The sequence below is a fragment of the Poecilia latipinna genome, unplaced genomic scaffold (genome assembly GCF_001443285.1).
Source record: "Poecilia latipinna isolate Pla-1442-1.1 unplaced genomic scaffold, P_latipinna-1.0 Scaffold109, whole genome shotgun sequence".
Taxonomy (NCBI): Eukaryota; Metazoa; Chordata; class Actinopteri; order Cyprinodontiformes; family Poeciliidae; genus Poecilia; species Poecilia latipinna.
In genome coordinates, this window is record NW_015112725.1 from 491,194 (window position 1) to 515,886 (window position 24,693).

The 24,693-nt window shown below is 38.7% G+C and overlaps 1 protein-coding gene and 1 long non-coding RNA gene across 2 annotated transcripts in view; one reads left to right on the plus strand and one right to left on the minus strand.

Moving 5' to 3' along the window:
- The window catches only part of LOC106944708 (uncharacterized), a 78,701-nt gene extending 58,226 nt beyond the window's left edge, over nucleotides 1-20,475 (plus strand). Inside the window, exon 2 of the long non-coding RNA XR_001424398.1 lies at nucleotides 18,777-20,475. This is a non-coding gene — a long non-coding RNA (uncharacterized LOC106944708). The remainder of the gene's footprint in view (nucleotides 1-18,776) is intronic.
- Nucleotides 20,476-20,791: 316 nt separating this feature from the next.
- Nucleotides 20,792-24,693, minus strand: part of tox3 (TOX high mobility group box family member 3) — a 54,898-nt gene continuing 50,996 nt past the window's right edge. Inside the window, exons 4-7 of the mRNA XM_015027914.1 lie at nucleotides 24,114-24,377; nucleotides 23,723-23,953; nucleotides 23,563-23,643; nucleotides 20,792-23,008 (exon numbers count right to left, since the gene is read on the minus strand). Of these exons, the coding sequence (XP_014883400.1) occupies nucleotides 22,205-23,008; nucleotides 23,563-23,643; nucleotides 23,723-23,953; nucleotides 24,114-24,377 (1,380 nt within the window). The 3' untranslated portion in view covers nucleotides 20,792-22,204. The remainder of the gene's footprint in view (nucleotides 23,009-23,562; nucleotides 23,644-23,722; nucleotides 23,954-24,113; nucleotides 24,378-24,693) is intronic.

A 24,693-nucleotide genomic window follows, 5' to 3' on the forward strand; every position in this document is an offset into this window, starting at 1 on the left:
AAGGCAACACTGTCTCAAGAACAATGTACAGCAAATGTTTTCAGAGCGGGTCCAATTCTCGACGACCTACCATATGCTGAGAAATGGTTAGATTGGTTTTGTCCTCTGACGTTATGTGTCATGCTTTCATTAAGTGCTCCTTTTCTCTGCTTGTCCAAGTAAATTTAATTTGACCGACTGTGACTTTTTAGGGAGGCTCATGAAAAAGTCAAAGATGGGGTCAGGACCTAATGAAAATGATTTGTACTGGCGTTCCCCACTCCACATACAATTTAACATCTGAATAACACACGGATCCACTCTGGGCAAAAAGGGGAAAAAAAAGTAGTTGAGCCAACTGTCGGGGTTTTTTTTTTTGAAACCAGAAAAGCCTCAAAAAGGTGCAGAAAAACATATTATGGTGTTGCAGATTCCAGCCGCTATAGTTGACTTTAATGACCTTAAACCCAATAATCCCATTTGTTTATAAAAATCAAATCAGTTTTATTATTTAAAACTTTCTAGATTAATTCTACCTTTCCAGTAAGTAACTATCAGGAATGACTTCAAAGGAATAGGAGATGTGCATCATTTTTGGAATTAATATTTATTAAAAAATTAATATGGAAAATAATAATTAACTAAGGTTGCAGATGAAAGTGTTGTTCATCTATGTATTTATTTCACTTTAAAGCATATGCTCTAAACATTTTGCTCAAAAGCTAGTAACTGAATAATTAATGGAAGAATTTTCTAGTAAATCTGCTTTTCTTGAGCAAGCAGTTGTTTATTTAGGACATAACTCAGAAAACGATGCTTCTTAAAGAGACTGTTGCGGTAGCCATTGCAGGTGTGTAGCATGGGAGGAGTTAACAGAATACACATCTACAACTTACTTAAAAAAAAAAAAAAATCTGTTACTTTCAGATTTTCCAGTGGTAATCAAGATAGTGAATGTAGCAGCAGCCGCTGAACCCCCAGTCGTGCTGCTTACATGTAAAGTTACTCCTGAAAACTTTGAAGATTTAGAAAAAATTGGCGAGGATTATGCAGTAACTCTCTGAGAGGTACAATAAGCAGTCCTCTTTCCTAAGTTGCAGCATATCCCTGCAGCAGATGGTCAGTGAGGCCTCAGAGAGCCAGTGAAGCATGCAGGAGGCACGTCTCAGGGTACAGTACACGGAGCAGAGAGAAAGAGGAGCGCAGACGGCTCAGGTTAAGCACGTGTTCCGCTATTCTCTGCTCCAGATGTGCAGCCTTGCTCTTTCAGCATTTTACCTATACCCTCTGTTAGTATAACAAGATGTTCATTTGTTCTCAACATGCACACACTCGTGTGCAAAAGGAAAAATGTCCTTGAGGTTTATAAAGGCAGCTTAGCTCGTAGTAGGATAGAGGGAATGTCGTTAAAATAAGGCTCCAACTTATATTTTTTTCCCAATTAATCAATTGACTGGGAGTCTTTTAAATTATATTTTTTTTCTTCAACAAATTATGTTAAAGTTATTATCCTTTCAATACATTATCAGACTTATGCCATGCCACTAAATAAAACTTGCAGGTGCCATATTCAGTGTGACAAAATAGAATTAAGTCCTTTTTTTAGACATAAAGGAAAGCCAGAGTGTTCAGATTGTCAAACATGATGAAACTGAACTGAAATGACACAAAAGTAGACTTTAGTTCAGAACGGGAGTGTCCTTGTTATACACACTTTAGTTAAGTTTTACTTCATTGCATGACGTATGAGTTTGTCTGCTTTCGTTTACATTTGTTACTGCTATTTACACAGTCAAGTGTGATTAACATGGGATCTATTTAGTTGTCGGAAAAAAGTCTGCACGTTAATGCACTCAGGCGAAGTGTTAATCAGTAAAGAAGAGGGTCTAAAAATTTATGACAGAAATTTTGACAGGGCGATAAAAATGATGTCTGAAAGGTTACTGCACTAAATGTAAGAAAATGATACTGAGAAAAATCTCAGTTTCTTCAGTTTAGCAGTAATTCAAAGGTTACATTATTTGAAATATGAAATATTTAGTGTGTAGTAAAAAAAAAAGAAAAGAAATATACATATATATATATGTGTGTGTGTGTGTGTGTACTGACTATCAGTGGAAACACATGTGTTTGTAGTATGAGAACTTTCAACCAGAGAGTGGGCCAGCTGCAAACTATTATAATGTAATCAGGCCACTTAAAGTACCTCTGGCTTCTGTTGGTAGTAGAAGCATGGGTTTAGTTATAGACATACTTTGATTAAGTGTAACAGAATGATTCCAACAGATTCTCTAAAAACGCCATGTTCACAGTTAGATTTCTCACTTTACTTATATTCGCTTGGATTATAGCGTCTAAAGCGTAAATATCTATTTATGCTGCTGGAGAATGTTTATATCTTATGTTTGCAACACTCTCAGTTCCTCTGAAGCTAACAACACGGTGACTCTTACCTTATCCTTAAAGCTGCAGTACGCAACTTTTCTAAAAAAAAAAAAGAAAAAAACGTTTTGATAATTGCCCAACTTCAACAAGAGCTACTACCCTGTAACTTAGATGAACTGTGAATGCATCCCTTCTCCAACACACCTGTATCAAATGAATAGCTGGATACATGGGATCCTGTTGGCCTGATTTACACAGTGATGGGAGAATGCAGCTGTTTGATTTAGGTGCTGGAAAAGGAATCCTTCAAAACTTTCCAGGACACTAGCTCTCAAGGATCTACAGCTAAGCAACCCTGATTTAGAGTAGTTAGTTAACCCAACCTTGTTTTCAGTTGGAACCAGGAACCAGCTGGGCATCGATCCAGACTCAGTTCATTCCTGGAGATACCTGTCGCTCATGTGATGTTCCAGAGAGATCGGCAGATCTGTTCACGTCTTGCTTGTTGCTCAGCTGATGGCCCTGTCTGATCATTAGCATGCATCTCCTCTTGTTTTCCCTGAAAACCTCATTATGCTGCTTCCAGCTGTAGGTTTGGGTGGGTCAGTTCTCTAAAAAAAAAAAAAAAAAAAAAAAAAACATTCAGCCACATCAACTACATCCACAGGAAAAGCTGAAAGAAAAATCAATGCATTTACCTCATGCACAAATATGTGACCTTGGCAGCTCAGGTTTTGCAAACCGAATTGAAATGCAGACTCGATCATCATTGCTTCCTGTTATTTTCACTCACTGAATGAAAACGTGGCCCTTGGTTTCTTCTAGAGGAAGCAGAACTGCTTGGAATTCCCTGTCTCTGTTGCATCATGCTTCACCTTCCTGACCAATTCCTACTTGGGAAAGATTTCAATTTGCCTGATCGCCATGCACAAACAAAATGGAGTCAGATTATTTGACATTTGTTTAGCTTGATTTGGACATTTAATGTAGAGGTTAATTTCACCTGATATAGATGTCACCGCTAGACCTTTCAGGATCAATGATCACTATTTTATAAATAAAAATAATTAGGTTAACATCTTATACTATGATACACATTTCTGCCACATTTGATGTATTGCCTTTCCAACTAAATGCAAAACAGCTTTTTAGCAAAACAGCCATATCGGAACAAAAGAAAACTTGCTGAGGATCTGAGTGATGTAACATGACTATACAGGTGTTGCCCGCAATTCTTCTCATGCTGCCCTATTTTTGTCAGATTGTTCTAACAAAGACTTGATCTACTTTTGCAGTAGCGCAAGCTTCTATCCACACTTAATGAAAGGAGCGGGAAACACTTCAAACGCTCCAGTAACGGCAAAAAGAACATGCTAATGAACATGATGTTCTAATTTAGGCTTCTTGCAACAGGCTGGATTAAAAATGATTTAAAGGGGAGTAAAGATAAAATGTCTACATGTGGATACTGAAGTGAGGATGACTCATACTGTGCCTAAGTTGTATCGCTAAGAACACAATTACTGTCATTATCTGTTCTGATGAAAAGTTGCAATTTTTTTTATTGCACAGACCTAACTACATTGTTATTCTTTAGTTCTGCGTGACAGTGAACAGTTTTAAAGAAAAGGTCAGAAAGATTCTTTAAATTATGGAAGAACTGGTGCCTATTTGTCCATTTTCTTTTTCATGTAATATATGTCAAAGTTCTGTCTATCGTTATGGACAACTGAGCTTCTCTCCCTCACACCTTATTTCCTGTAACAGGAGAAACGGATGTAATTGGTCATTTGACCAGCGAATTTTACCTGAGGTGGACTGAAGGCTACAAACAGTGAAGGACGAGATACAAAACCACGTACACTAAGACAGCCAGCCAGCTTTGCTACAGAAGGTGGAAAAATCACATAAACTGTGTGTTGGTGCTGCAATAACAAGCAGCAGCAAACACAAAACACAAGAATGAATAATGTATTTACATGCACGCACAAACACAGCCAAACTCCGACTTACACATGTGACACGCACACAATAACAAATCGCATCAAATAAATGCTTGATTATAATGTATGAAATGCTTCTGATCAGTCAGCTGAAAAACTAATTTCATTTTCTCATTAAAAGCCTCTGCCTGAGGCTCCTTCTCATGTCAATGTTTATTACTCCGAAAACAGAAAATTAAAATCATCAGCTCAGTCAGAGCCAGAGCCGTGAATCACTGTTTACGACTCGCAAAAAGAAGGAGAGAGAGACAAAAACGGTAAAGACTGAACAACAATTGCAGCCTGTCATCTCATTTTACTGAAGCAGGAGATTTATGGTCAGTGTGACCTTTCCTTCTCTAGAGATTTGTTGCTATGCGGTCATATATTATGTTTCCAATACAGCAGGAGCTACAACCAGTCAGTACAATGTATCCACTGGATTAGCGAGTAGATGCCAGCAAGTTAATGAATTGGTCAGAGAGATATAACCACTAAATAGTGGCAGATCAAACCCTCGTGTCCATATAGCTGTAATAAACAAGTAAAAGCAACATCAGTTGAACTTGTATTTGAGCAATATTTTTGCACACGAGTTAAAATGAATTGTATTATACCAAACAAAGTTAATTTAATGGCGCGTAATTATATTTTTTTAAAATACAAGGGTAATTAACAGAAACCTTGTAAAGTTGTCAGACAGCAGAGATGGATCAGATTTTTCACTCTGGGTAAAAAAAAAAAAGGGAAGAAGGAGGAACATAAGTTTGGTTATGGCTGCTCCAGTTGCTCCATTGTTCAGATGCCTTTGCTGGGGATTATAACCCAACTAAAACATTCCTTGTTGTCTGACCAGACAGAGAAGTAAACACACTGGGCCATTTCAAAAACAACATGCAACATTTCAGAGGATATTTACTACAACCACAGCAGGCAAGCTTTGCAAAATGTTTCTAATGAGAACAACAAAAAAGGGGTTTCAAGCAGAGTAATGACATGTCGTAAAACCCAACATTTCCCCCCCCCCAGTTAAATCTGTCCCACAATGTCCTATTTAGATCTATTGTTGAGACTCTGGAGTTAAAAAGGAAGATGTACTTCACTTACCATATTGTGTTGACAGAATTATGACTATACCACTCTGTATATAATGAATCTGCATATTATGATTTTCACCTTTTGAGATGAGAATCCTCCACTTGACTCTAATCTCCATTCAGTTTTCCATCTGGGATTTCTCCCATTGAGATTGCTGTTCTTTTAGAATGGTAATGATATTCAATTTTATTGGTAATTTTTTTTTAAAATCATTTATCTACTTTATAAAATGGAAATGGAAAATACAATCTATGAATGTATGCATCACACTTTCTGTGTTGGAAGGCTTTATAGTCACATTTCTTAGCATCATTTAGCTCATTGTTTTGGTTTTAATAAGGTTTACCTGTCTGGATGCCACAGGGACCCATTTCAGATTAAAATGTGAAAGTTAATATGCTATTTGTCACCCACAAGACATCAAACATTTAGTTACCAGCTTCTTGAGCATTAAGAGGCTGAAACATATTTGGCTGAAGGTGGCCACTCTGTAAAAATCGTCAAGCTTTGGCTCTTTATTGAGCCAGTGGCCTTAGCTGTTGTTTCTATTTTTTAAATATTGTTTTATTTCCGTACGTCTAAGTTCTAATGGTGCCAACTGTAACAGTTGATTAAACAATCACACACTGCTGTTCTCCATAGATTTTTCTCTCCAGTTAGTGTATACTTTCTCTGCAGTGCTGTTTTTCTTTAAATAGGAAAAGTTTTATTGAGCTAAAACCAGGATTGTCTCTGAGGAATAAATTATACACTGTGATTTACCTATTTTCTCACCACTGCATTACCCTAATAATTTCAGCTACATTTTTATTAATAAATATTACACGTTAGATATCTGGATAGTACTTGCATTATGTCATTTAAAACAACCCTTGGTGTTGAAACATTTTCCCTGACTTTCTTGAGCTGGTTGTCAGCAAAAATATTTTAATTTTACATACAGCAGGGTTTCTTCCTCTCTCTATTTTTTTTTTTAAAGAAGTAAGTAGCATGTTGTCTGACCACATCATTTTTTTTCATAGATCAATTTGTTCGTGCCAACACTATTTCTATATTCATGAATTAAATTAAACATCAATTGTCAGGATTAGTCTACTTCAGCTTGAAGCTAAGAAGTGGCAGAGTTAATAATATAAAAGCTGCAAAGTATAAATTGTTATGCTAATGACTCTGACCTAAAGTGTCAGCATTTGAAATGCAATTTGATGTATAAATAAGCACATTTTGTTTAAATAAAAAAGCACATTTTCCACTTACTCATATTTTTAAAGTCTTGCGTTGATTTTCAGACAAAAATATTAAAGTTCAGCCAGTACTGTTTTATTATATAAGCAGTACTGCAGCATCAGAAAGGAGATATAGAATCTTTCATTTCCATTTTTTAAATGTATTCGAGCTTGCAGCTTATGATATTTATATTCATTTCTGTTCATTCAAGCAACATATAAAACAAACAATGAAAGAAGAACGGTGAGTATAAGACAGCTGAGAAAATAACTGAAAGTTGTGGAGTGACGTAAACTTGGTCATCTGTGCATAACACAGTAGCCACCCAAGGCAAAAGCAGTGCTGATAAAGTGTTCAGCTCTAATTTGAGCTCATATACTGAAGGGTTAAATTGTGAGGATAAGGAAGTCAGGAGGAGACCTGTCTCAGAGCAGAAACAGGGAAACCTCACATCCCGGCACCCAACACGGGAAATTTAAAAGCACACCTTAATACATCTGGTCTGTTTGTAATTCGTCACCAGGGTTCAAAATGCTAAATTTCTGCCAGCATTCAGGCACAGTGGTGTGAAAAAAGTGTTTTCTTCCTTTGTGATTTCCTATTTCTTTTGCCATGTTTTCACACAGGTTGATGCTGGTTGGGATTTTTTTTTCCTTCCTTTGTAATAAAAATGTTAATTTAAAAACTCAATTTTGTGCTTACTTGTGTTGCGTTTGACTACTAAGGGGGCAAACACTTTTTCACTCTTCTTCTGACCCCAATATTCTAATTGCAAGATAAAAGGTTGACTTCAGATTTGCCTATTTCTCAATACATTAAGTTTTTTGTTTGTTTGTTTGTTTTCTTGCTATAAAATCTGAAACTGTGAGTGCTTCAGCTACTTATCTTATATTTTCCAGCCTACATTGTGTGGAATTATTTTCCCAGTAGACTATTTTAGGTTTTCTGGAGCACATCTCCGTCTACTTTTGGGAAACATCTGGTCTTTGCTGCGATGGTTTGTCACAGCTCTCTTTAGGGATGATTCTTTTTCTGTCTCCAGTGAAATGTAAACTGCTCTGGGGTAAACACTGCCTTTCTGCCAACTTTGATAAATAAACCTCTGATTTCATTATGAGCTGACATAAAAGCTGACATGTAAAGGAACTTAGGAGTCACTTTGTAAAAAGATTTCTTTAAGAAGTTAAAGCTTCACTCTACAATATGATCAAAATATGCAGCAGTTTTTTTTTTTCTTACCAATATAAACCTTGGTTTGTTGAGGATTCTTTCTATTGCAGTGCAGCCAGCCATACCTTTCTATAAACAGACTTTATTCCACATCACAGAAACATGTGTCCTGACCTTTCCACCAAGACCTTTCATTTATTTTCTAATATAGTTCCCCTTGTGAGTTACTCTGTTCTATAGTCATAGTAAAGGTCAAAGCAAACACTCATGTCTGATGTCTGCCTGCTGAATTAGCTGCGTCACCTTTAATTTGAGCAGATTTTCTCACAGATTTCATTTGATTGTGCGTTTTTTTTTTATCATAGAATTGTAATAAAAATGGAAAATGGTGTTGCATAAATTTGTTCAGCTCATTGTAGATCAGATACCTTTATCTGGTATTTTGTTGTTAGAAGGTTTTTATGTAAAGCTGAAGCTAAAGGAAAATAAATAAATAAATAAATAAAGCACTATGGCCATTGCAGCAAGTGGGCAACAAAATGGCCCTCCTTCATCCCTCTTCACCTCTTTCGGAGCTGAAACCAGACACAAAACAAGTGCAGAGTGGAGCATCTTTTATCCCAACCCCATTCATCCAAAATGCAGACCTTCCTTTAATAACCAAAAAAAAGACTGAGGGGATGTGATTTTCCATTAATCAACAATGGCAGGGCCAGCTCATTTGTATTGTTCCTGGGTACAAAACTGGATTTAGGACATTGTGAAGAAATGACCCCCTTACACATGTGAACAGCATTTTAAGGAGAGGCGGGGGCGGAGCCTGTCAACCCAAAGTTGATAGATGATGCTGCCTCAGATTATGAACACAGAATTAGCACATTAGGACTCGTATGATAAATAGACCTACCAGCAACCAATCCCCCAGCTCTTCAAAGACTGGTTATACAAAGTGATTGCACCCAAGTTTAACCAGATTTTATTGTTACTCTGCTTCCTACGATAACCTAAGATTAAAAAAATAATAATAATTATAGCTTTATACTTTACCTTAAAGGTCTGGTCATGTTCAGACATATTGCCCCTCTTTGACTAGATCATACCACCAAAACAGTCCTACTGATTTTAGGAGTACGAGACAGCCTGACGTGACCTCTAACCTTTGTCGAGCCTGTGTGTTTGGGATTTTTTTTTGTTTTGTTTTTTGCTTGTTTGCTCTGTTTTATTTGTTGTCTAAATACTTTCCTGACCAATAATCACAATCCCAGAAGAGAGCTAGAAATACACAGCAGCACACCCAGCAGACAAATTTTAGACTAACAGTCAGTTGTTAAAATATTTGTTTTTACATTTATATCTTCAATGTCTTAAGTTTTGAAAATATTTTCTCGCATGCAGTGAGATATTTCTTAAAAATCAATACTTCAAGCAGCCAGTCTCCCTGCTTGAAGTGTTGAAAAAGTATATTTAATCTTCCACTCAACTTTTTCCATATTGAAAATTATTTAAACTTTTTGAAGATATTCTAGTATTTAATGAACCTCCATTACTTTTGATCTTCCTCTGTGTTTTAAGACTTTTGGGGCTCAATTTGGAAAATGTGAAAATAGTTGTTAGTGTGGAGTAGTGAAATAAAATCTCAAAATATTGATATTCCATGTATTGCATGGGACAGCTTTATGTTGTTTTATTGCTATATGTGTTGAATATCATAAAGCAAATTTCAATATTATTTCAAAGAATGAAAATAAGAAGAAAAACTCAAAATACAACAAAATCATCTGTGATATAAAACAGAAAAATTCAAAATTAAGATTACTGTCCCCTTACCAAAAAAGTTGAGCCACTGAAAGGGAAGTGTTACTTCAATTCAATATGGTAGCAAAACCTCTCGATATCTCAACAATTAATACCAGCAAAAATAATTACGTCATAAACATCCTTTATCACAGTCAACTTTCTTAAAAATGCCATAATATGCACAAATACTTGATCTTTAGTCATCTGTCTCTGATATGCTTTTTTCTTTTGGCATGAATAACTGGTGCACATAACAAAAACAATCCACCATCTTACTTTCAGGCCTCTGGGTTAGGCATAACTGTAAGTTTATTTATAGAGTACATTTTCAGCAGTTCAAAGTGCTGTTACCACAGGTGAAACTTGGGCTGCCTGTAGTGCTACATAAAAGAAAGTTTGATTTTTGACAAATGCAAATAAACAGAATATTTCTTCTCTTGCTGGATCTAGAGATGACGTCAAACCCAACAAAAAAAAGTCTATATCCTGTTTTATTACTAATTTAAAATGTCTGTCAGTATGTTGGTACTTTGGACAGCTAGTATTTATCTTGGAGGTAGTTGTTAAAAAAACTATTTGAGAACCAGTGATGTAGTGTGACACAAAACCCATAAAATATCACATTTAACACAAGCAGAAATTTAAAAAAAAAAAATTACAAGTTCCATAAAACTAATGTAATGTTTTCTTTGGGTAAACAGAGCGCTATTCAGACTAAATTACAGCGTTTTAAGTATCAGGCTGGAACCCAAACACATCCACACAACACACATTTGTCAGTTGAGCCATTTAGGACTGCAAGAACTGTAGGAGATAATGTGCTGAGGGTAAGTGTAGACCCCTGGCATACAGCAAGACCCCAGCTCTGCACCTTCCCTCCCCTTCAGTTGGCCCCTTCGCTCTCTGCAGGAGCCAAACAAAGAGAGGACCCAAACAATGGATCACTCTGAAAGCTGAATGGCTTTGCGGGTCAAGCACCAAGCCCCCGCCCCCCAACCTCCATCTTTGACAGAAACACAACCCACACTTGTTCTGGTGAAGAGAGGATGACCCTCACGGCACAGAAATAATGAACGCTGCCTGGGCATTAAACTGATAAAACTACTGGGGACTGGAATCATTTGGCAGACAAATCACCTCTAATGGCAAAAGGCTGGAGCCTGTCCTCTGTCCTGTCTCTACTGTACACTGTCCAGGCATCCGTGCTGCCACATTCAGCTGCTCTGCAGAGTTCACCGCACGGGACGCGACGTTACGGAGCAGATGTTCACATTTTCACCCCGCTCGCTTGCTTTCTGTGTATTTAACCTTATCTTTGGAGTTGCAAACAAAGAAGCCAGCGTGAGCGGTCATCTGGAAAGATGTTGAGGAGAGATTTTGTTAAGCAAATCAACTCATCAACTGCCACGCGAGCTTCCGTTTATAAATAAAAGCTCCACCTATGCCGTGTCTCGCTGCAACAGGCTGCCACCCCAAACATTTGCATGTTTCATAGTCAAATTGAAAGAAAAATACGTTTGCAAATCATGTGCTGAAGTTATTGTGGCCCTTCTTCCTGTTGGTTCGTGGCATCTGACAGGCTGTAAATTACTTTGCAGGAACACGGGGAGTTTCTGCAACGCTCTTTACCTTCCTGCACTTTTTCACTTGTTTTGCAGGCAGTAAGCACACTCAAACATCTGGCTCTGCGGCATAAAGGAATTATTTTAATGTCCTCAATTAGTGAAAATGCAATTAGACCCAGGTCTGTTCATAGTCAGCACAAAGCCTGATAAGATGAAACTTGGTTATCTGCACAGGCCTGAGCAGATCACGTTGTTTCCTGTGCTCCCATTGTGATTTTGCTCCATCGAAAACTAAATCTGCTACCTAACGGCTCTGCTCCCTCTGAGTTGCGCACTGAGGTCTTGTCAGATTTGTATGTGGCCACTGTGGAACCTCTATGCAGCTCAAACAGTGGTTTTCCAACTCCCCGCCTGCATGGGCAGCTGAGGTCTGGAAGCATGCAAGCTGTTAGATCTTTCACCTACGACGGCGGCCCCTCCCCCAGGTCAGCGGACAGGCATCAGATCAGGCAGGGGGCCTCTCGGGGTCGAGGAACCGGTGCCAATCAGATCACAATGCTGGACTGTACAGAAACTTTAGGCCCCACTCACACATCCACTGTGTGTAGTTTGGCTTGTTTTACAGAGCCACGGTAAAATTAATGCATATTCGCCAATGGTTAAATATTCAGATATCTAAATAATAATGTTATAATGTTGTGCAATTACTCTTGAATACTTGTTTGACAGGATTAGTCAAAAATGTTAAGTTAATGTCATGTATTATTGTAAAGAATACGCTCAAAAAATCACTTCCATCTAATAAAATATCAATAGAAGGAATTACATGAAGTAAGGAAATATTTTATCACATACTTTATATGTTTATCATAATAATATTAATTTAGAACTAAGTTTAATCAAGTTCTAAGCTTAATCAAGAAATAATGACTCAAAGATCTGCTCTCTAATGCTTAAGGAATAAGTAGAGAAACAAAGAATAAGTATGTATTCAAGGAAGGAATATTTTTGAATTTGTCAGCTTTTCAACCAGAAGACCGACTTCTGAAAAGAATAAGAAGGCCTTACTCTGGTCCAAATCTGAGCTCAGACGAAGAGGAATCTTAACACAAAGCTGTTTCTGACCCGATGCTCATTTTGTGTCTGTGGGGTCAGTAGTTGCTTTCTAATCCAGCTCAAGTTATTGGATGTTTTTCCACTTTTTATTACTCTAGAACCAAACTGGACACAGAAAATAAAAACATTACTAAAGACAGACACTCAGGGATGGTAGTAGAGTGTAGAAAAAAACAAGACAAAAATTGTCAAAATTTTGGCAAAATAATACAAAAAAGCATGTGATGCACAAAAAAAAAAAAAAACACGTGAGATTTGACAAGGTGATTATTTATAATTTTCTTCTGCAATGTCTTGGACTCTTTCTCGGTGTGATGCAGCATTCACACAGCTGCTGGGGGAAAACACGTCACCAGGGGTGATCACAAATCAGAAGAGGATTTAGGAGGAATGTGGTTGGGTCCTCCCCACCTTCCATGGATCCCTGAGTGACCAGAAATATGCCAGGCGTCAGACTGGAAGTAGCCTCACTCACTCAAGGTCTCACAAATTGAATCGTTTTTTTAAAAAAGAGGAGATTAGTTTCTATTTCTGAGCTTATTTATCACATTTGAACACTCTGGGAAATCATGAATTGATTATGGACTATTTCATAGATTTTAATTATTTTCTAAATTCCATTTCATATACAAAGAAAAACTCATTGCAAGAGAATAGTACGGTCTTAAAAACATGCATACTTTGAAGATTATGACGTCACTGGCTGGATAAGAGGTTAATTTGAATCCTGGCGAAGGCATTTAAATAATTCTTGTCGGAAGTAATTGTATGTAAAAAATCAGATCTCAGGTCTTCCTATGCATTACACTAAAGAAATGTACCACTTTGTATTTCGAATGTGAGAAATGATGTGCATTTTTTCCTCGCTTCTTACACGTACATGACTTTACATAAATCCGTGACCAATTAGAACGTACTACACCACATATTTCTGATAGCCTGAAAATGTGCTGTTATCCACAGTTGAATCACTTTCAATGTAGAAAGTCACAGACATCTTCTGACAGATTTCTTAGCGACACAGGCTTCTTTTTGGTCACAGCACTGATATATAATTTTAATGGCAACATATCCATACAGCATGTGGAGTGTTAGCTTTGTGCCCCTCCTGGGTTCCTCGTGTTTGCCTACATCTGCTTCAGATAGCTCATCCTAACACTCTGAAGGGGTGGTGCGACGGCTCATTTGCCTCCGCTCCTGCACCACGAGAGTCTGCTGTGCAGAAGAATCATCCTCAGCTTGAATCTTTTATCACCTGATCCTGCATGAGCTGCTGCAAGTCTAACTGATCTGCAGATAAAAACGCCTCACGTTTAACCTCCTTTCCTCACTTCTCCGCTGGACGGCATTCCCCCGCCCCCTCCAGACACTTAGCAAGAGTAAATGTTTTCCTTCGTCCTCTCCACTGAGTCATTTCTGGTGCTGAACTTGTCTCTAACCTTTTCCTTCTCCCTTTTGTTTGGCTTTTGTTTTGCAACAGCTGTTATCATGGATTTCTTTTTTCTCTCTCCTTCTTTCTTTCTTTCTTTCTTTTTTTTTTTTCCTGGTCAGCTGTGATTGCTCCGGGCAAAACAGGAGCAGATGGTGTTTTGCTATGCATGAATGGAGCGTTAGAGGAGTTGGACTGAATAGGCTAAGTTTTGAATGGTGTCTACACAGCACCTGCCTCTTGTAGCAGCAGGGACATCCTAGTGGCATGATCTGTCTTGGCTTTGCTGCCGTCGTAAGGGATGAAAAGAAAGAAGCAAAGGCAGGGGGGAACCTTGTTGGGTACCATCCACGTTTATTGATTTTCTTGCAAAGTCGTGGCATAATGTGGTGTACAGTCAGTTTGAGTTAATTGGATGTGACACAGCATGCACATGTAATCTATCACTCCACTCTCCTGGTACACTTTATCAGTTTTGTTGCCATAGAAACATGTCGGCTCAGTAATAACCTGTATTAACAGGCTAAGTAAGTTGCAATAAAAGGCAATTTCAGAGTTGGGAACCTCTGCAGAACAGAAAGCCCATAAAACACTGATGAAATAAATCGCAGAGTGGCAGCGAGGGGAGGGGAGCGGGAGCTTTTGCATTCTTAAACCAAACAAAGTCCAAATAAAAAGAAACTGCAATCATTTCCATGCAACACAGGGACATCTGTCAACCTCTGGGGCATGATGATCTGTCACAATAAAGAAAGCTTTTTCAGATCGCTGACAGCTTGCTAAGTTTTTTTTTTTTTAAGTGACTGTATAATGCAACAGAGAATAAAGTGTTCCAAATCCATTCGGTCTGCAAAAACTCAACAATGTGCAATAAAAAACCCCGACAAACTCAGGAAAAATAAGCTAAGACAAAACAGGTCATTACTCAGATTTTTTTTTTTTTTTTTTTACTGCTGTTATTGTTGTAGAGACAAGTGAGTATAAACAGTTTTCTTTTTCCTATGGATGTTTATTCCATGACCTTTATGACTGACAGCAGCATAATAGAGATTTGTTTATCAGCTCCATGTCTGGCTTGTGCTTTTATGACGGCATAAAGCTCCTCAAATATATTTAAAGAGCTGAAAAAAAGTCCAGTTTTAGTGTTTATACCCCTCAAACCCTTTTGCATTTTGTCATAGCAACCTCAAACTTTGAGGTGTTTTAGAAGGATTTTATGTGATAGACAAATACAAAGTAGTGCATAACTGTGAAGAGGGGTGAAATGATGGCTAGTGAGCCAAAAAAATTATATCCAGTCCCCATTATTGACTAAATACAATATGTTGCAGCCAGAGGCTTTTAAAAGTCTCATACACATAGTAAATATAAACATCATATATAAACCTCAGCTGTTCTTGGAAAGCCACAGCAGTTTGCATTATTTACCAAACAGAACCATGCAGATCAGCAAGGTCTGTAATTGGATTAGGTTACAGAACAATGTCTGAACCACTGCAGCGTTTTAGTCAGTTTTTGTTTTTACTAAAAACAGTAAAAGAGTATAGCACAACTGCATTACCAAAGTCTGGGTAAATGTGGAAGATAAAACTGGACTATATGCAAAAAAAAAAACTAGAAGTGGAGCTAAAACAACACCGCACATCTCTGTAAATACACAGTGCCCACTTTGTAAATGCAGTTCTTAAGTAGCAAAAAGAGCTGGTCAGAGTTGATGGTAAGATAAGTGCTGCCAAAAGGAAAACTTGCAAGAGGCAGCAAAAAATTTGAGCCAAGTGTAGTTGTATTCAATAAACTGGGATATTATTGTAAATATAACTTATTTTAGTCGCCTGGTTCATGAAGTGAAAGACATCATAGAGATTCTTAACATAGACTGATGTTTTCCAAGCCTTCATTTGTTAATTATGATGATTTTCCACTTCCACAGCTAGTGGATACTTGACATTTAAGATAAGAATATCATATCAGACCAAAAACAAATTTAAAATTGAGAAATGTGGACGTAATAAAAAAGTATATTTATACTGCTTAAAAGATGTTATTTTCAAAAGGCACTTTTAATCTGACAATCTCCCTCCTCGCAAGGCATGTTCTAATTTATTCAATATGACTGTATGTTGATGTGTTTGAGGAGTTGAGTCATTCTAACACATAAATCCAATTGAGAATCTGTGTCAAAACACACTCCATCCACTCTGACTGACTTAGTTATTTTGAACAGAAGAGCTGGCAAAGCTGGGAGAGACGTAAAGCTCCTAGATGCAATTATGAAAAAGTCCAAGCTGCATAAATACTTTTTGGAACGTTCTGTATGTCTTCGCATGAGCTAAACACAAACTAGCATCTGTTTCCATCCCGTCCTGATGAACGCATTCTGTTAAATCATTTACTCCCATCAGAACAGAAGATTAGTCATTAACAGCCGACTAGCAGAACACGGACTGTTTCTATGTGTGACGTATCAGGCTCACCTGATGGCAGTTCAATAAAAAGGTTGAATCAGTCCATCTGGTTTCTGGGCAAATAACCAAGGAAATAAAAATATGAGCAGCATTTTCAAACACAAATAATGCGTAGCAATCGGGTGAGCTTTAAATCAGCCATCCCTCTCTATGCAAACTTGCAGCTGTTTGTAATGAACAAATCAAACAAGAAGAGTTTAAGTATTTCAATACGTCTAATATTGCAAATGCAATCAAAAAACAGCATCTAACTGCAATTGATCATATTTATTGATACACCATCAGTGGACAAAAATGGTAAAAGTAACAATCCCGACAGTCTCTTAGGGGGTTTTAAACATCACTGTTGCAACAATGATGAATGCAAATCTTCATGAAACACAAGACAATCATAACAAGAAAGTAGCCTCACGACAAATGATCAATGACGAGATGTTGCCCACCCTTAAATAGAACCATCAAACCTATACAACCAACCTCTAAAGTTTTGAGAAAAACTCTGTGCGCCTTTGGGTCAGTAGATGGGTGCATCCTGGAGTTCAGACTACAGTGATTGCCTTACTGTGGAAACTGAAACCTGTCATGTCAAGTCTGCAGTTTATGGCCACCAGGAATCTGCCTGCAGTTTTGTTTTATCCTCTACTCTACTATAAACTTCAGCTGTATTTCCTGATAGATGATTTTTTTTTTTTTAGCACCCCGTTTCTACAAGGCATCGAGCTCTTCTCTGAACTTTTGGGACAATTATTTTGACATTTAATCATGATATGAAACCTTATAGTCAACAGCTCAGGTATTTGTGGCGTTTTGTCATGGCAACAACTATAACCAATGAAGGACTTCATTAGATGCATCAACTGATTCTAATAATATTCATATGTTTGCTCATATAAGAAATTTTGTGTAATCACCTTGAGACTGCAGTATTAATTGAAGTTATGATTTAGTTTTGAATTTAAAAAATAAAGAACTTTAGGATTAGCTTGTTCTTAATTTATTAATTGCAAACACCTGAGTGATTTTCCTCTGAACCTAATTTGCAGCAGGGGTTCAATGACTTTAGGTTTGTGATCATTAGGGTATAAAAAGTAAATTGGCTATTTAGTGATTTTTATTTTGCCGGTTATTATGGAGGGGGGGAGGTGGAAATTGGCTTAATTAAAAAATATATATATCTGCTCAAATGAAGAGAAAACATAGCAGCCTCCAGGAATAATGTATTTATTTATTTACATGTATCTAAACTCAAGTGAATTTGCTGCTAGTTTTGCTCTGACGCTGCAGCTGCTGCTCCTTCAGCCTGACGGGTCAAAAGTTCTCTAAACAAACTTCGACACGTCAAGGATGTCAGCAGTTCAGCAGCCTAGCAGAGCCCACAACAACACAGCCCACCCCCACCTAATAAACAATGTTTACTATTCATCTCAGAGGTCAGGAGCTCTCTCTGTGAAGATCACCACCACAAGGTCAAGAATTCCTTAAATGTAGTCGAGCATTTGACTGCAGCTTTAATTTCTTCTTGTTAAGTGGGCCTGACATTGGGCTTTCAGGGTCGGATATCTCGGCACCGAGCCGCGGTCGGAGCATAAAGACGCTCGGGTTTTGTTGTGCTTCTCTTAAGTTGATGCTGTCGAATCAATCCCAGCGTCCGGCTCTGCATCTGTGGCCAGACACGTGAGAGGGGCTGCAGTGTGGGCGCGATGGTCAGATGGTCAGTGTCAGCCGGCTTTTGTTCCACTTGCATTGTATCTGTGCAGTGAACGGGAAAACAACAAAGGAGCCAAATAAATCATTAAAATACACAATCCCTCAGCTTCCACATCTGACTCCTTAGTCATCCTCGGCACGGTGCCGAACAACTGACCTCAGCGGGAGAGAGGGGGACAATTAGGTCACTTCATGATTGCATTACTCAAATGACACATTAATGTCATGGTGCCCTTCATGCGTTTCATCAGCGTTGGTTAATGATGAGGACAGGAAGAAAGACGAGTGGAGGATATTGATTGCTTCATGTTTCTATGATCATATTGCTTTGGGAAAAGAAAAAATAAATAAAAGTGTACCACATACTATAGGGGGGATTTATTTATTCACCAATTCAAATTACCACAAGCTCCATTACAGGAGGAGCAGTGTATTATTCTTGTGAATGGTGTGTGTGGATAACGGTGTTTTGAAAATATATGTAACCTTTTTATTGCACAGTCCCATAACTCCAACCCTGGCTGTGAGATATTTGTACACACAGTGACCGCAGTACTGAGGGGTTATGGAATAACAAGGAGCAGCATGCATTATTAATGGGCTCTGCTGTGAATCTGTTCAGAATAATAACAGCGATTTCCCAGAGCCTCATTACTGTGTGTTTTTAAAGCGTGTGTTTGGTATCCATGGACACCCGCTCTCACATTCTCCTCCTCTTCCCTCTCCCACCCTCCTCTCTCTCTTTCTCTCTCTCCATTAGGATTCAGGTCATGCAAAGCACTTGCTGTTTTTAATTTTCATTTCATCATAAGCACTTTAAGACTGTTGCCAGTGCTTATTTTCTGCTTTCCCGCAGACCTCTTCACTCGGGCTTCTGACGGGACAGATGCAGCAATTAATCACGACAGCGAAACGGGCGTCATTTCCATCCCGAGCTGGAGAGCCCGTCGCTGCGGTGGTGGCGGCGACGGCGGCGGCGACGACGGGCCTCGGTTCCAGGTCCCAAACACTTCCCTGAAAGCTGACTAATTGAAAACAACGGAAAAATTTTATGTTCACCAAAGCTGCTATCAGGAAAGCTCGGGAGTAAATTCTTGATCTAATTTGAACTACCATTAACCCATGTTTAAAATCTCTCCACTGCTGTGAAGGAGGAGAAAAGAAGGGTCTTCTCTTGGCCAATGGATTCACAGCCTATTGTGCAGATATGATAATTATTGTTTGCCTGCCTTCCCTCCCCCGCACACCATTTTATTCAAGGGAGCTCAGCAAACCCCTGGGGATGTCTTGGAAATGGAGCGATTTTGAAGGGACTAAGAAAGGCAGAATCCAATGCACTGGTGTGTGAGAAGGGGGACTGTTATTGAGACAAGTGCCTGTTTACATGCTGACCTCGTCCAGCGCCAGCTCTGTTCCTACACACGGCTACAACACACGTCCAGTTTAAAACACCGAGAAACGCAGAGCAGCACAGTGAAGACGGCATGAATGCTTATGCGTCATTTTCAACGATTCCGTTTTAAATGAAGCCCTAATACAAAAACATACAGATATTTTTCTCACATGCCTCTTGATCAACTGAGAATGTGTATGATGGCTCACAGACATACTGCTTCCCATTTAACGATTTTTCACATTTTGAGGTTTCAACCACAGACTTTTTTTTTTTTTACACAAATTAGGTAATGATTATGAAGTGTAGTTTTTAGTCCTCAACATCTGAAACAATTGTGTTGCATATGCATTCAGCTCCTCTGTAGAACCACCTTTAAATGCTATTAGATGCACACTATAGTCTCTAACAGCTTTGCACATATAGAGACTGAAATTCTTGCCTGTTCTTGTCAAAACAGACCAAGCTTAATTTTGCCATATGTTCTTGATGAGATTTAGATCTGGACTTTGACTGGACCATTCTAACACATGAGGGATCTTCAATCTAAACCATTCCACTCTGTCTGGCTCAGTCTGAAGTCTTTAGCAGTTTATCTTGTGGTATTGAAACTTTGACCAAATTCCCAAGCTGAATAAAAAAGCAACCCCACAGCATTATGCTGCCACCATGATGTTTCAAAACATTCAAGATTCAGAGCTACTTTATTGATCCCAAAGGGAAATTAAATAATCACTGCAGGGATTGTGTTTTTAGGGTGATGAGCAACGTTAGCTTTCCTCAACACGTTTTTTTACATGTAGACCAATGACTTGAGTTTATCCAATCATCTACAGTCACATGTTTGTTGCTTCCTGCAACATAGCATGCAGGTAACTACAAATGAGATTTCTAATGACTTCCTTCTTTACACTGCGTCATAAAGTTATGATTTGTTAAGTTGTACTACTAATAGTTGTCAACAGATTTTCGTGTGCAGCACTAGAAGAGTAAATAAGGAATTATCCTGTATTCTATTCTATATGGCCATAGGTTTGTAGTGGTGTGATACTTTCTCTGTTGCTGAAAGATGTATATAACTCTTTTAAATTTTATAAAACTTGATATTGTTTTATAACCTAACCTGTCTTCTTGGATTACAATATAACAAAACATGAAAAAAGTTTCATTATTATTAAAAAAATAAAAAAGCATTTGCAAGGTATTATAATCTGTTTGCATTTCGTAGCTAACAAGGAGATGTAAAAGCATTTTATAGAAATGAAGGCCTAAAAAAAAAAACTGATTCTTCCGAATAAATATTTGATTGATATTTTAATTTTAAACAGAGACACAAAGAAATATATAATACTTCATACAAAATTATGGCTACGATCATATTAGTGATGGAATGTCTCTGGAATCGTCTTCATGGCTGCGCAAAAAACTCCAACATTAAATTACGTTTCCTACTTTAAGCTGCAAACATCTTCTTTTTTTTTTTTTCTTCCAAGAACTCCATACCAATATGCATTTATCCTAGGGACAGTTTTCAACTGTACTTGGTTTGTAAGCAAAATACAAAGAAAATTAATTGCTATTGGAACTCATAAAAAAAGTATAAAAGAGCAGAAATGCACTATGTGATACAGCAATCCACATGTCATTAAAACAATGTTTTAATTAAAGCCTCACATATTAAAACTTTACAACAGGTGATATGAAAAAATTTACATTTTCTTTTTTCCCTCGTGGACTTTTGTACAACTGGCAAACAAACAAACAAAAAAAATCCCACAAAAACAAACTGCAATATCTTTTGAGTTGGCTTTGGCAGTGCAACAAACTGGCTCTGCAGTATTTTTCCATCAATGTCTGTTGGTAAGCAGAGTAAAAATACAAGGATCCTTAAATCATCTACCTTGATCCAGAAATCTGTATTTACCATAAAATATCCCCTTTCTTACGCATAATAAAAAAAAAACATAATTTAACTGTTATATATTTGACATAAAAACAATAAGATTAATTAAAGAAGAGTTTTTTTTTTTTTTTTTGGATGGGTAAAGGGTGGGAAAAGCCAGTTACACACTTTTGGGCAAATCGTCTGGAGGGTGAATTGCTGCAAACAGGAGATCTCGTCTCTCCCCTCTCTACAAAACATGTACAGCAGATTACAGCTACAGTTTGATGGTGTGATGACATAAATGATTTATGGCAGTTTCTGTCTCTGTCAGTTCAGTCATTCATCCAGATAACTGCTTCCAAAGACCTTTTATTTCCAGTTCTCTTCATTCTTCAAAGACATTGTCTGCTTTTGTGACATAGCTTGAAAGTGTCTAAATATCACCGAGCCACCTTCCCGTGTGATGACTTGAACAGTTAGATCTACAAGAAAGATGGAGGAAAGAAAGTCTTGTACATACTGGCCAGTGTGGGAACAAAGACTTGATGTGTGGGTTCCTGGTTTCCAGCGAAGATCTAGTGAGTCACTCAGTCCAAGCAAGGAGTGATAAAAATGTTTTCCAAATATCCCCGCGCTGTGCTGATCTCACATCTCTGGCCTCATAAATAAAGCTTTATTGTTAAATAAAATAGTGGGAGATAAACGTCTTTCAGCATTTTGTGAAGCCGGTCGGTTCAAATGAACAACTGAAAGACGTCACACAAAACGACCACTGGGCGCTCAGCCTGACAGGCTGTTGTCAGTTCTCAGCCTATTTCATAGACAAAACCCCCGGCTAACACGGTGACCCCCCTGTACATGTATGTGCATATCTGTCTACAACAATAAACAGGTTCTTTATATAACATTCTAAATTTTACACACTTCTTAAGTGCAACTTAGAAAAGCAACATGGAGTGATGCTTTTATTCTATTCCTGTTCTTTGAGATAGGATTTCCATTTGGCTCAGTAGATGCTGACCTGGGAGAGGACCTGTGCGTGGGCCTGGATTTGGGAGGGGTGGGGATGTTGCTGAGGGGCCGGCTGTGGACTACCAAGAGATGCGGAGCCTCCCACTGAATGTGGCGTACCAGGAGAGTGCTGCGGTGGAGAACACTGCGACTGGTGCTGCTGTTGCTGCTGCTGCTGCTGCTGGAGATGTTGAATCTGCTGCTGATGCAGTTGATGCTGCATTTGCATGTGCTGCATTTGCATGTGCTGCTGCTGCTGCTGCTGTTGTTGCTGCTGTTGCATGTGGTGCTGCTGCAGCTGTTGCTGGAGGTGGTGCTGGAAATGCTGATGCTGCATCTGTTGCTGGATCTGTTGGTGGTGCATCTGCTGCTGCTGCATTTGATGGTGCTGGAGGTGCTGTTGCATCTGTTGCTGCTGCTGCTGCTGGAGCTGCTGCATGGTGTGCTGCTGCACTGATTGCATGGGTGGGCTCATCTGAGACACGGCTGTGGACTGAGCGCCCGCCGCCATGGGCCCACCGGCACCCATCTGGCCCAGCAGCTGCTGAGGCATCCCGGAGGACATGTTCTGGTGGGAAACCGTGACTGAAGTCACGACATGGCTGCCCCCTAGTCTCATCTGCAGAGGCTTTGGGGCAATGGCCCGCGGCAGTGCTTGCTGCAGGGCCTGGGAAGCCGACGGCATGGCAGGGTGCTGGTTGTGGGGCGTGGGCAGCACCAGGCCGGGGGACAGACTGGTGGAGGCCAGGGTCTGCTGAACGGTTCGGATGGTTTGAGCTTCAGCTGATTCTGCTGCAGCCTGGAAAAAGTGAAGAAACATGAAGGGTAGTAACTAGTTACATTTATTTGAGTAACTTTTCTGGAAAAAAAAAAAATTACTTGTAGGAATATTTTTTACTACGCTGTACTTTTTACTTTTACTTGAGGAACTTTATTATGATGTACACTCTACCCGCTGTGAGTAACTTCCCTGAATGATGAACAAACTTGCCAAAATCAAATCTCTTCTTTGCTAAAAGACAATTTAAGCAAAAAAAAAAAAAAAACTTTGGAGAAAAAATGATTTGGGTCATTATTTTACAAAAGTGACAATATTTTACTCTCTCTGATTATGTAATTTTTAAATATTAAAGGATTTATGTTGTGATCTATTACTCATTAGTTGAGGAGCTTATTTTTAACCAAATACATTTTTTTACTTGAGTAACTTCTTGAATGGCTACTTTTTACTTGTGTAAAAAAAAATTGAAGTAGTGCTATTCTTACTTGAATACAATTTTGGGTACGCTACCCACAAGTAAAATATTTCTTTGTTAAATACATTTCTGAGGTAAACAAACAAAGAGTTCTCACCTTGGAGACCAGGCTGGCACGGTAAGCAGCGAGGGCCTTTAAGTATTCCTTCTTGGCAGCTTCTGTTTTACTTTTGTAAACCTTTAAAGAGACAGAAGCGGGTCTAAATGAGTAAAAGATGTAGATATGTTCAGATGACGAAATCTATATTTTACAATACCTGCTTCTGTTCCTCTCCAAGGCCGTCCCACATTGAGGCTACAATCTTGGACACTTCGCCGAAGGTAGCGTTGGGGTTCTGACCTTTGATTGCAGCCTGGGTGTCTCTGAAGAACAGGGCATAGGCAGAAACCGGCTTTTGGGGCTCATTGGGATCCTTCTTCTTTTTCTTTTTAGGAGTCTTGGGCTTCTTTGTGGGATCGATTGGGGCTGGCCGCTTCTCCCCAATAACCTTAAATGAAAGAAAAGTTTGAAAAAAAAAAAAAACAAAAACAAAAAAACAGATAAAGTTGGGAAAATAGGTTCTCACACCACTGTGCATTCGTTGCCTTACACTTATGCCACGTTACACTGGTTTTTCAATAAGCCACTGAACGTGGGAAGATACTCACCCTGTTGCTGTCCTCCTGGTCATCTTCGTTGATGGAACTGGATGGAGACGGCGTGGCTGACTTGCTGGCAGGGGGCGATGGTGATGTGTGGTTGATGTTGGGTCCAGCCATGTTCAAACTCAGCGGTCCGTTGAGCTGCGATTGGTTGATGGTGGACAGCTGATTCCGTGACATCATGCCATTAGGACTGTTCATGCTAATGATGGACTTCATGACCATGGATGGGTTAGATGGGTACTGACGCAGATGACCGGGCCCAACATTCTAGAAAAAAAAAAAAATAGACAGGGTAAGATAAGAAGATAATACTGTCTTTAAACTTAAAATGTTTTTCTAAAGACAAAAAATAAAAACCAAACAGCTGATAACCAAATCAATATGAAACCGATCTGCTTTAATGCAATGGAAGCATTCCTAAGTTATGAATAACATGTAAGGAAAGCGCCACAGATTCAATCAAATTTAAAAATTGTGACTTGGAGCAGAACAACGAACCTTTGGATGAGGGAGGCAGTGGTTTTCTATCTCAATAAAATAGCTGAGCTTGCCAGAAGAGACCCGCAAGAACCTAACCCAATAT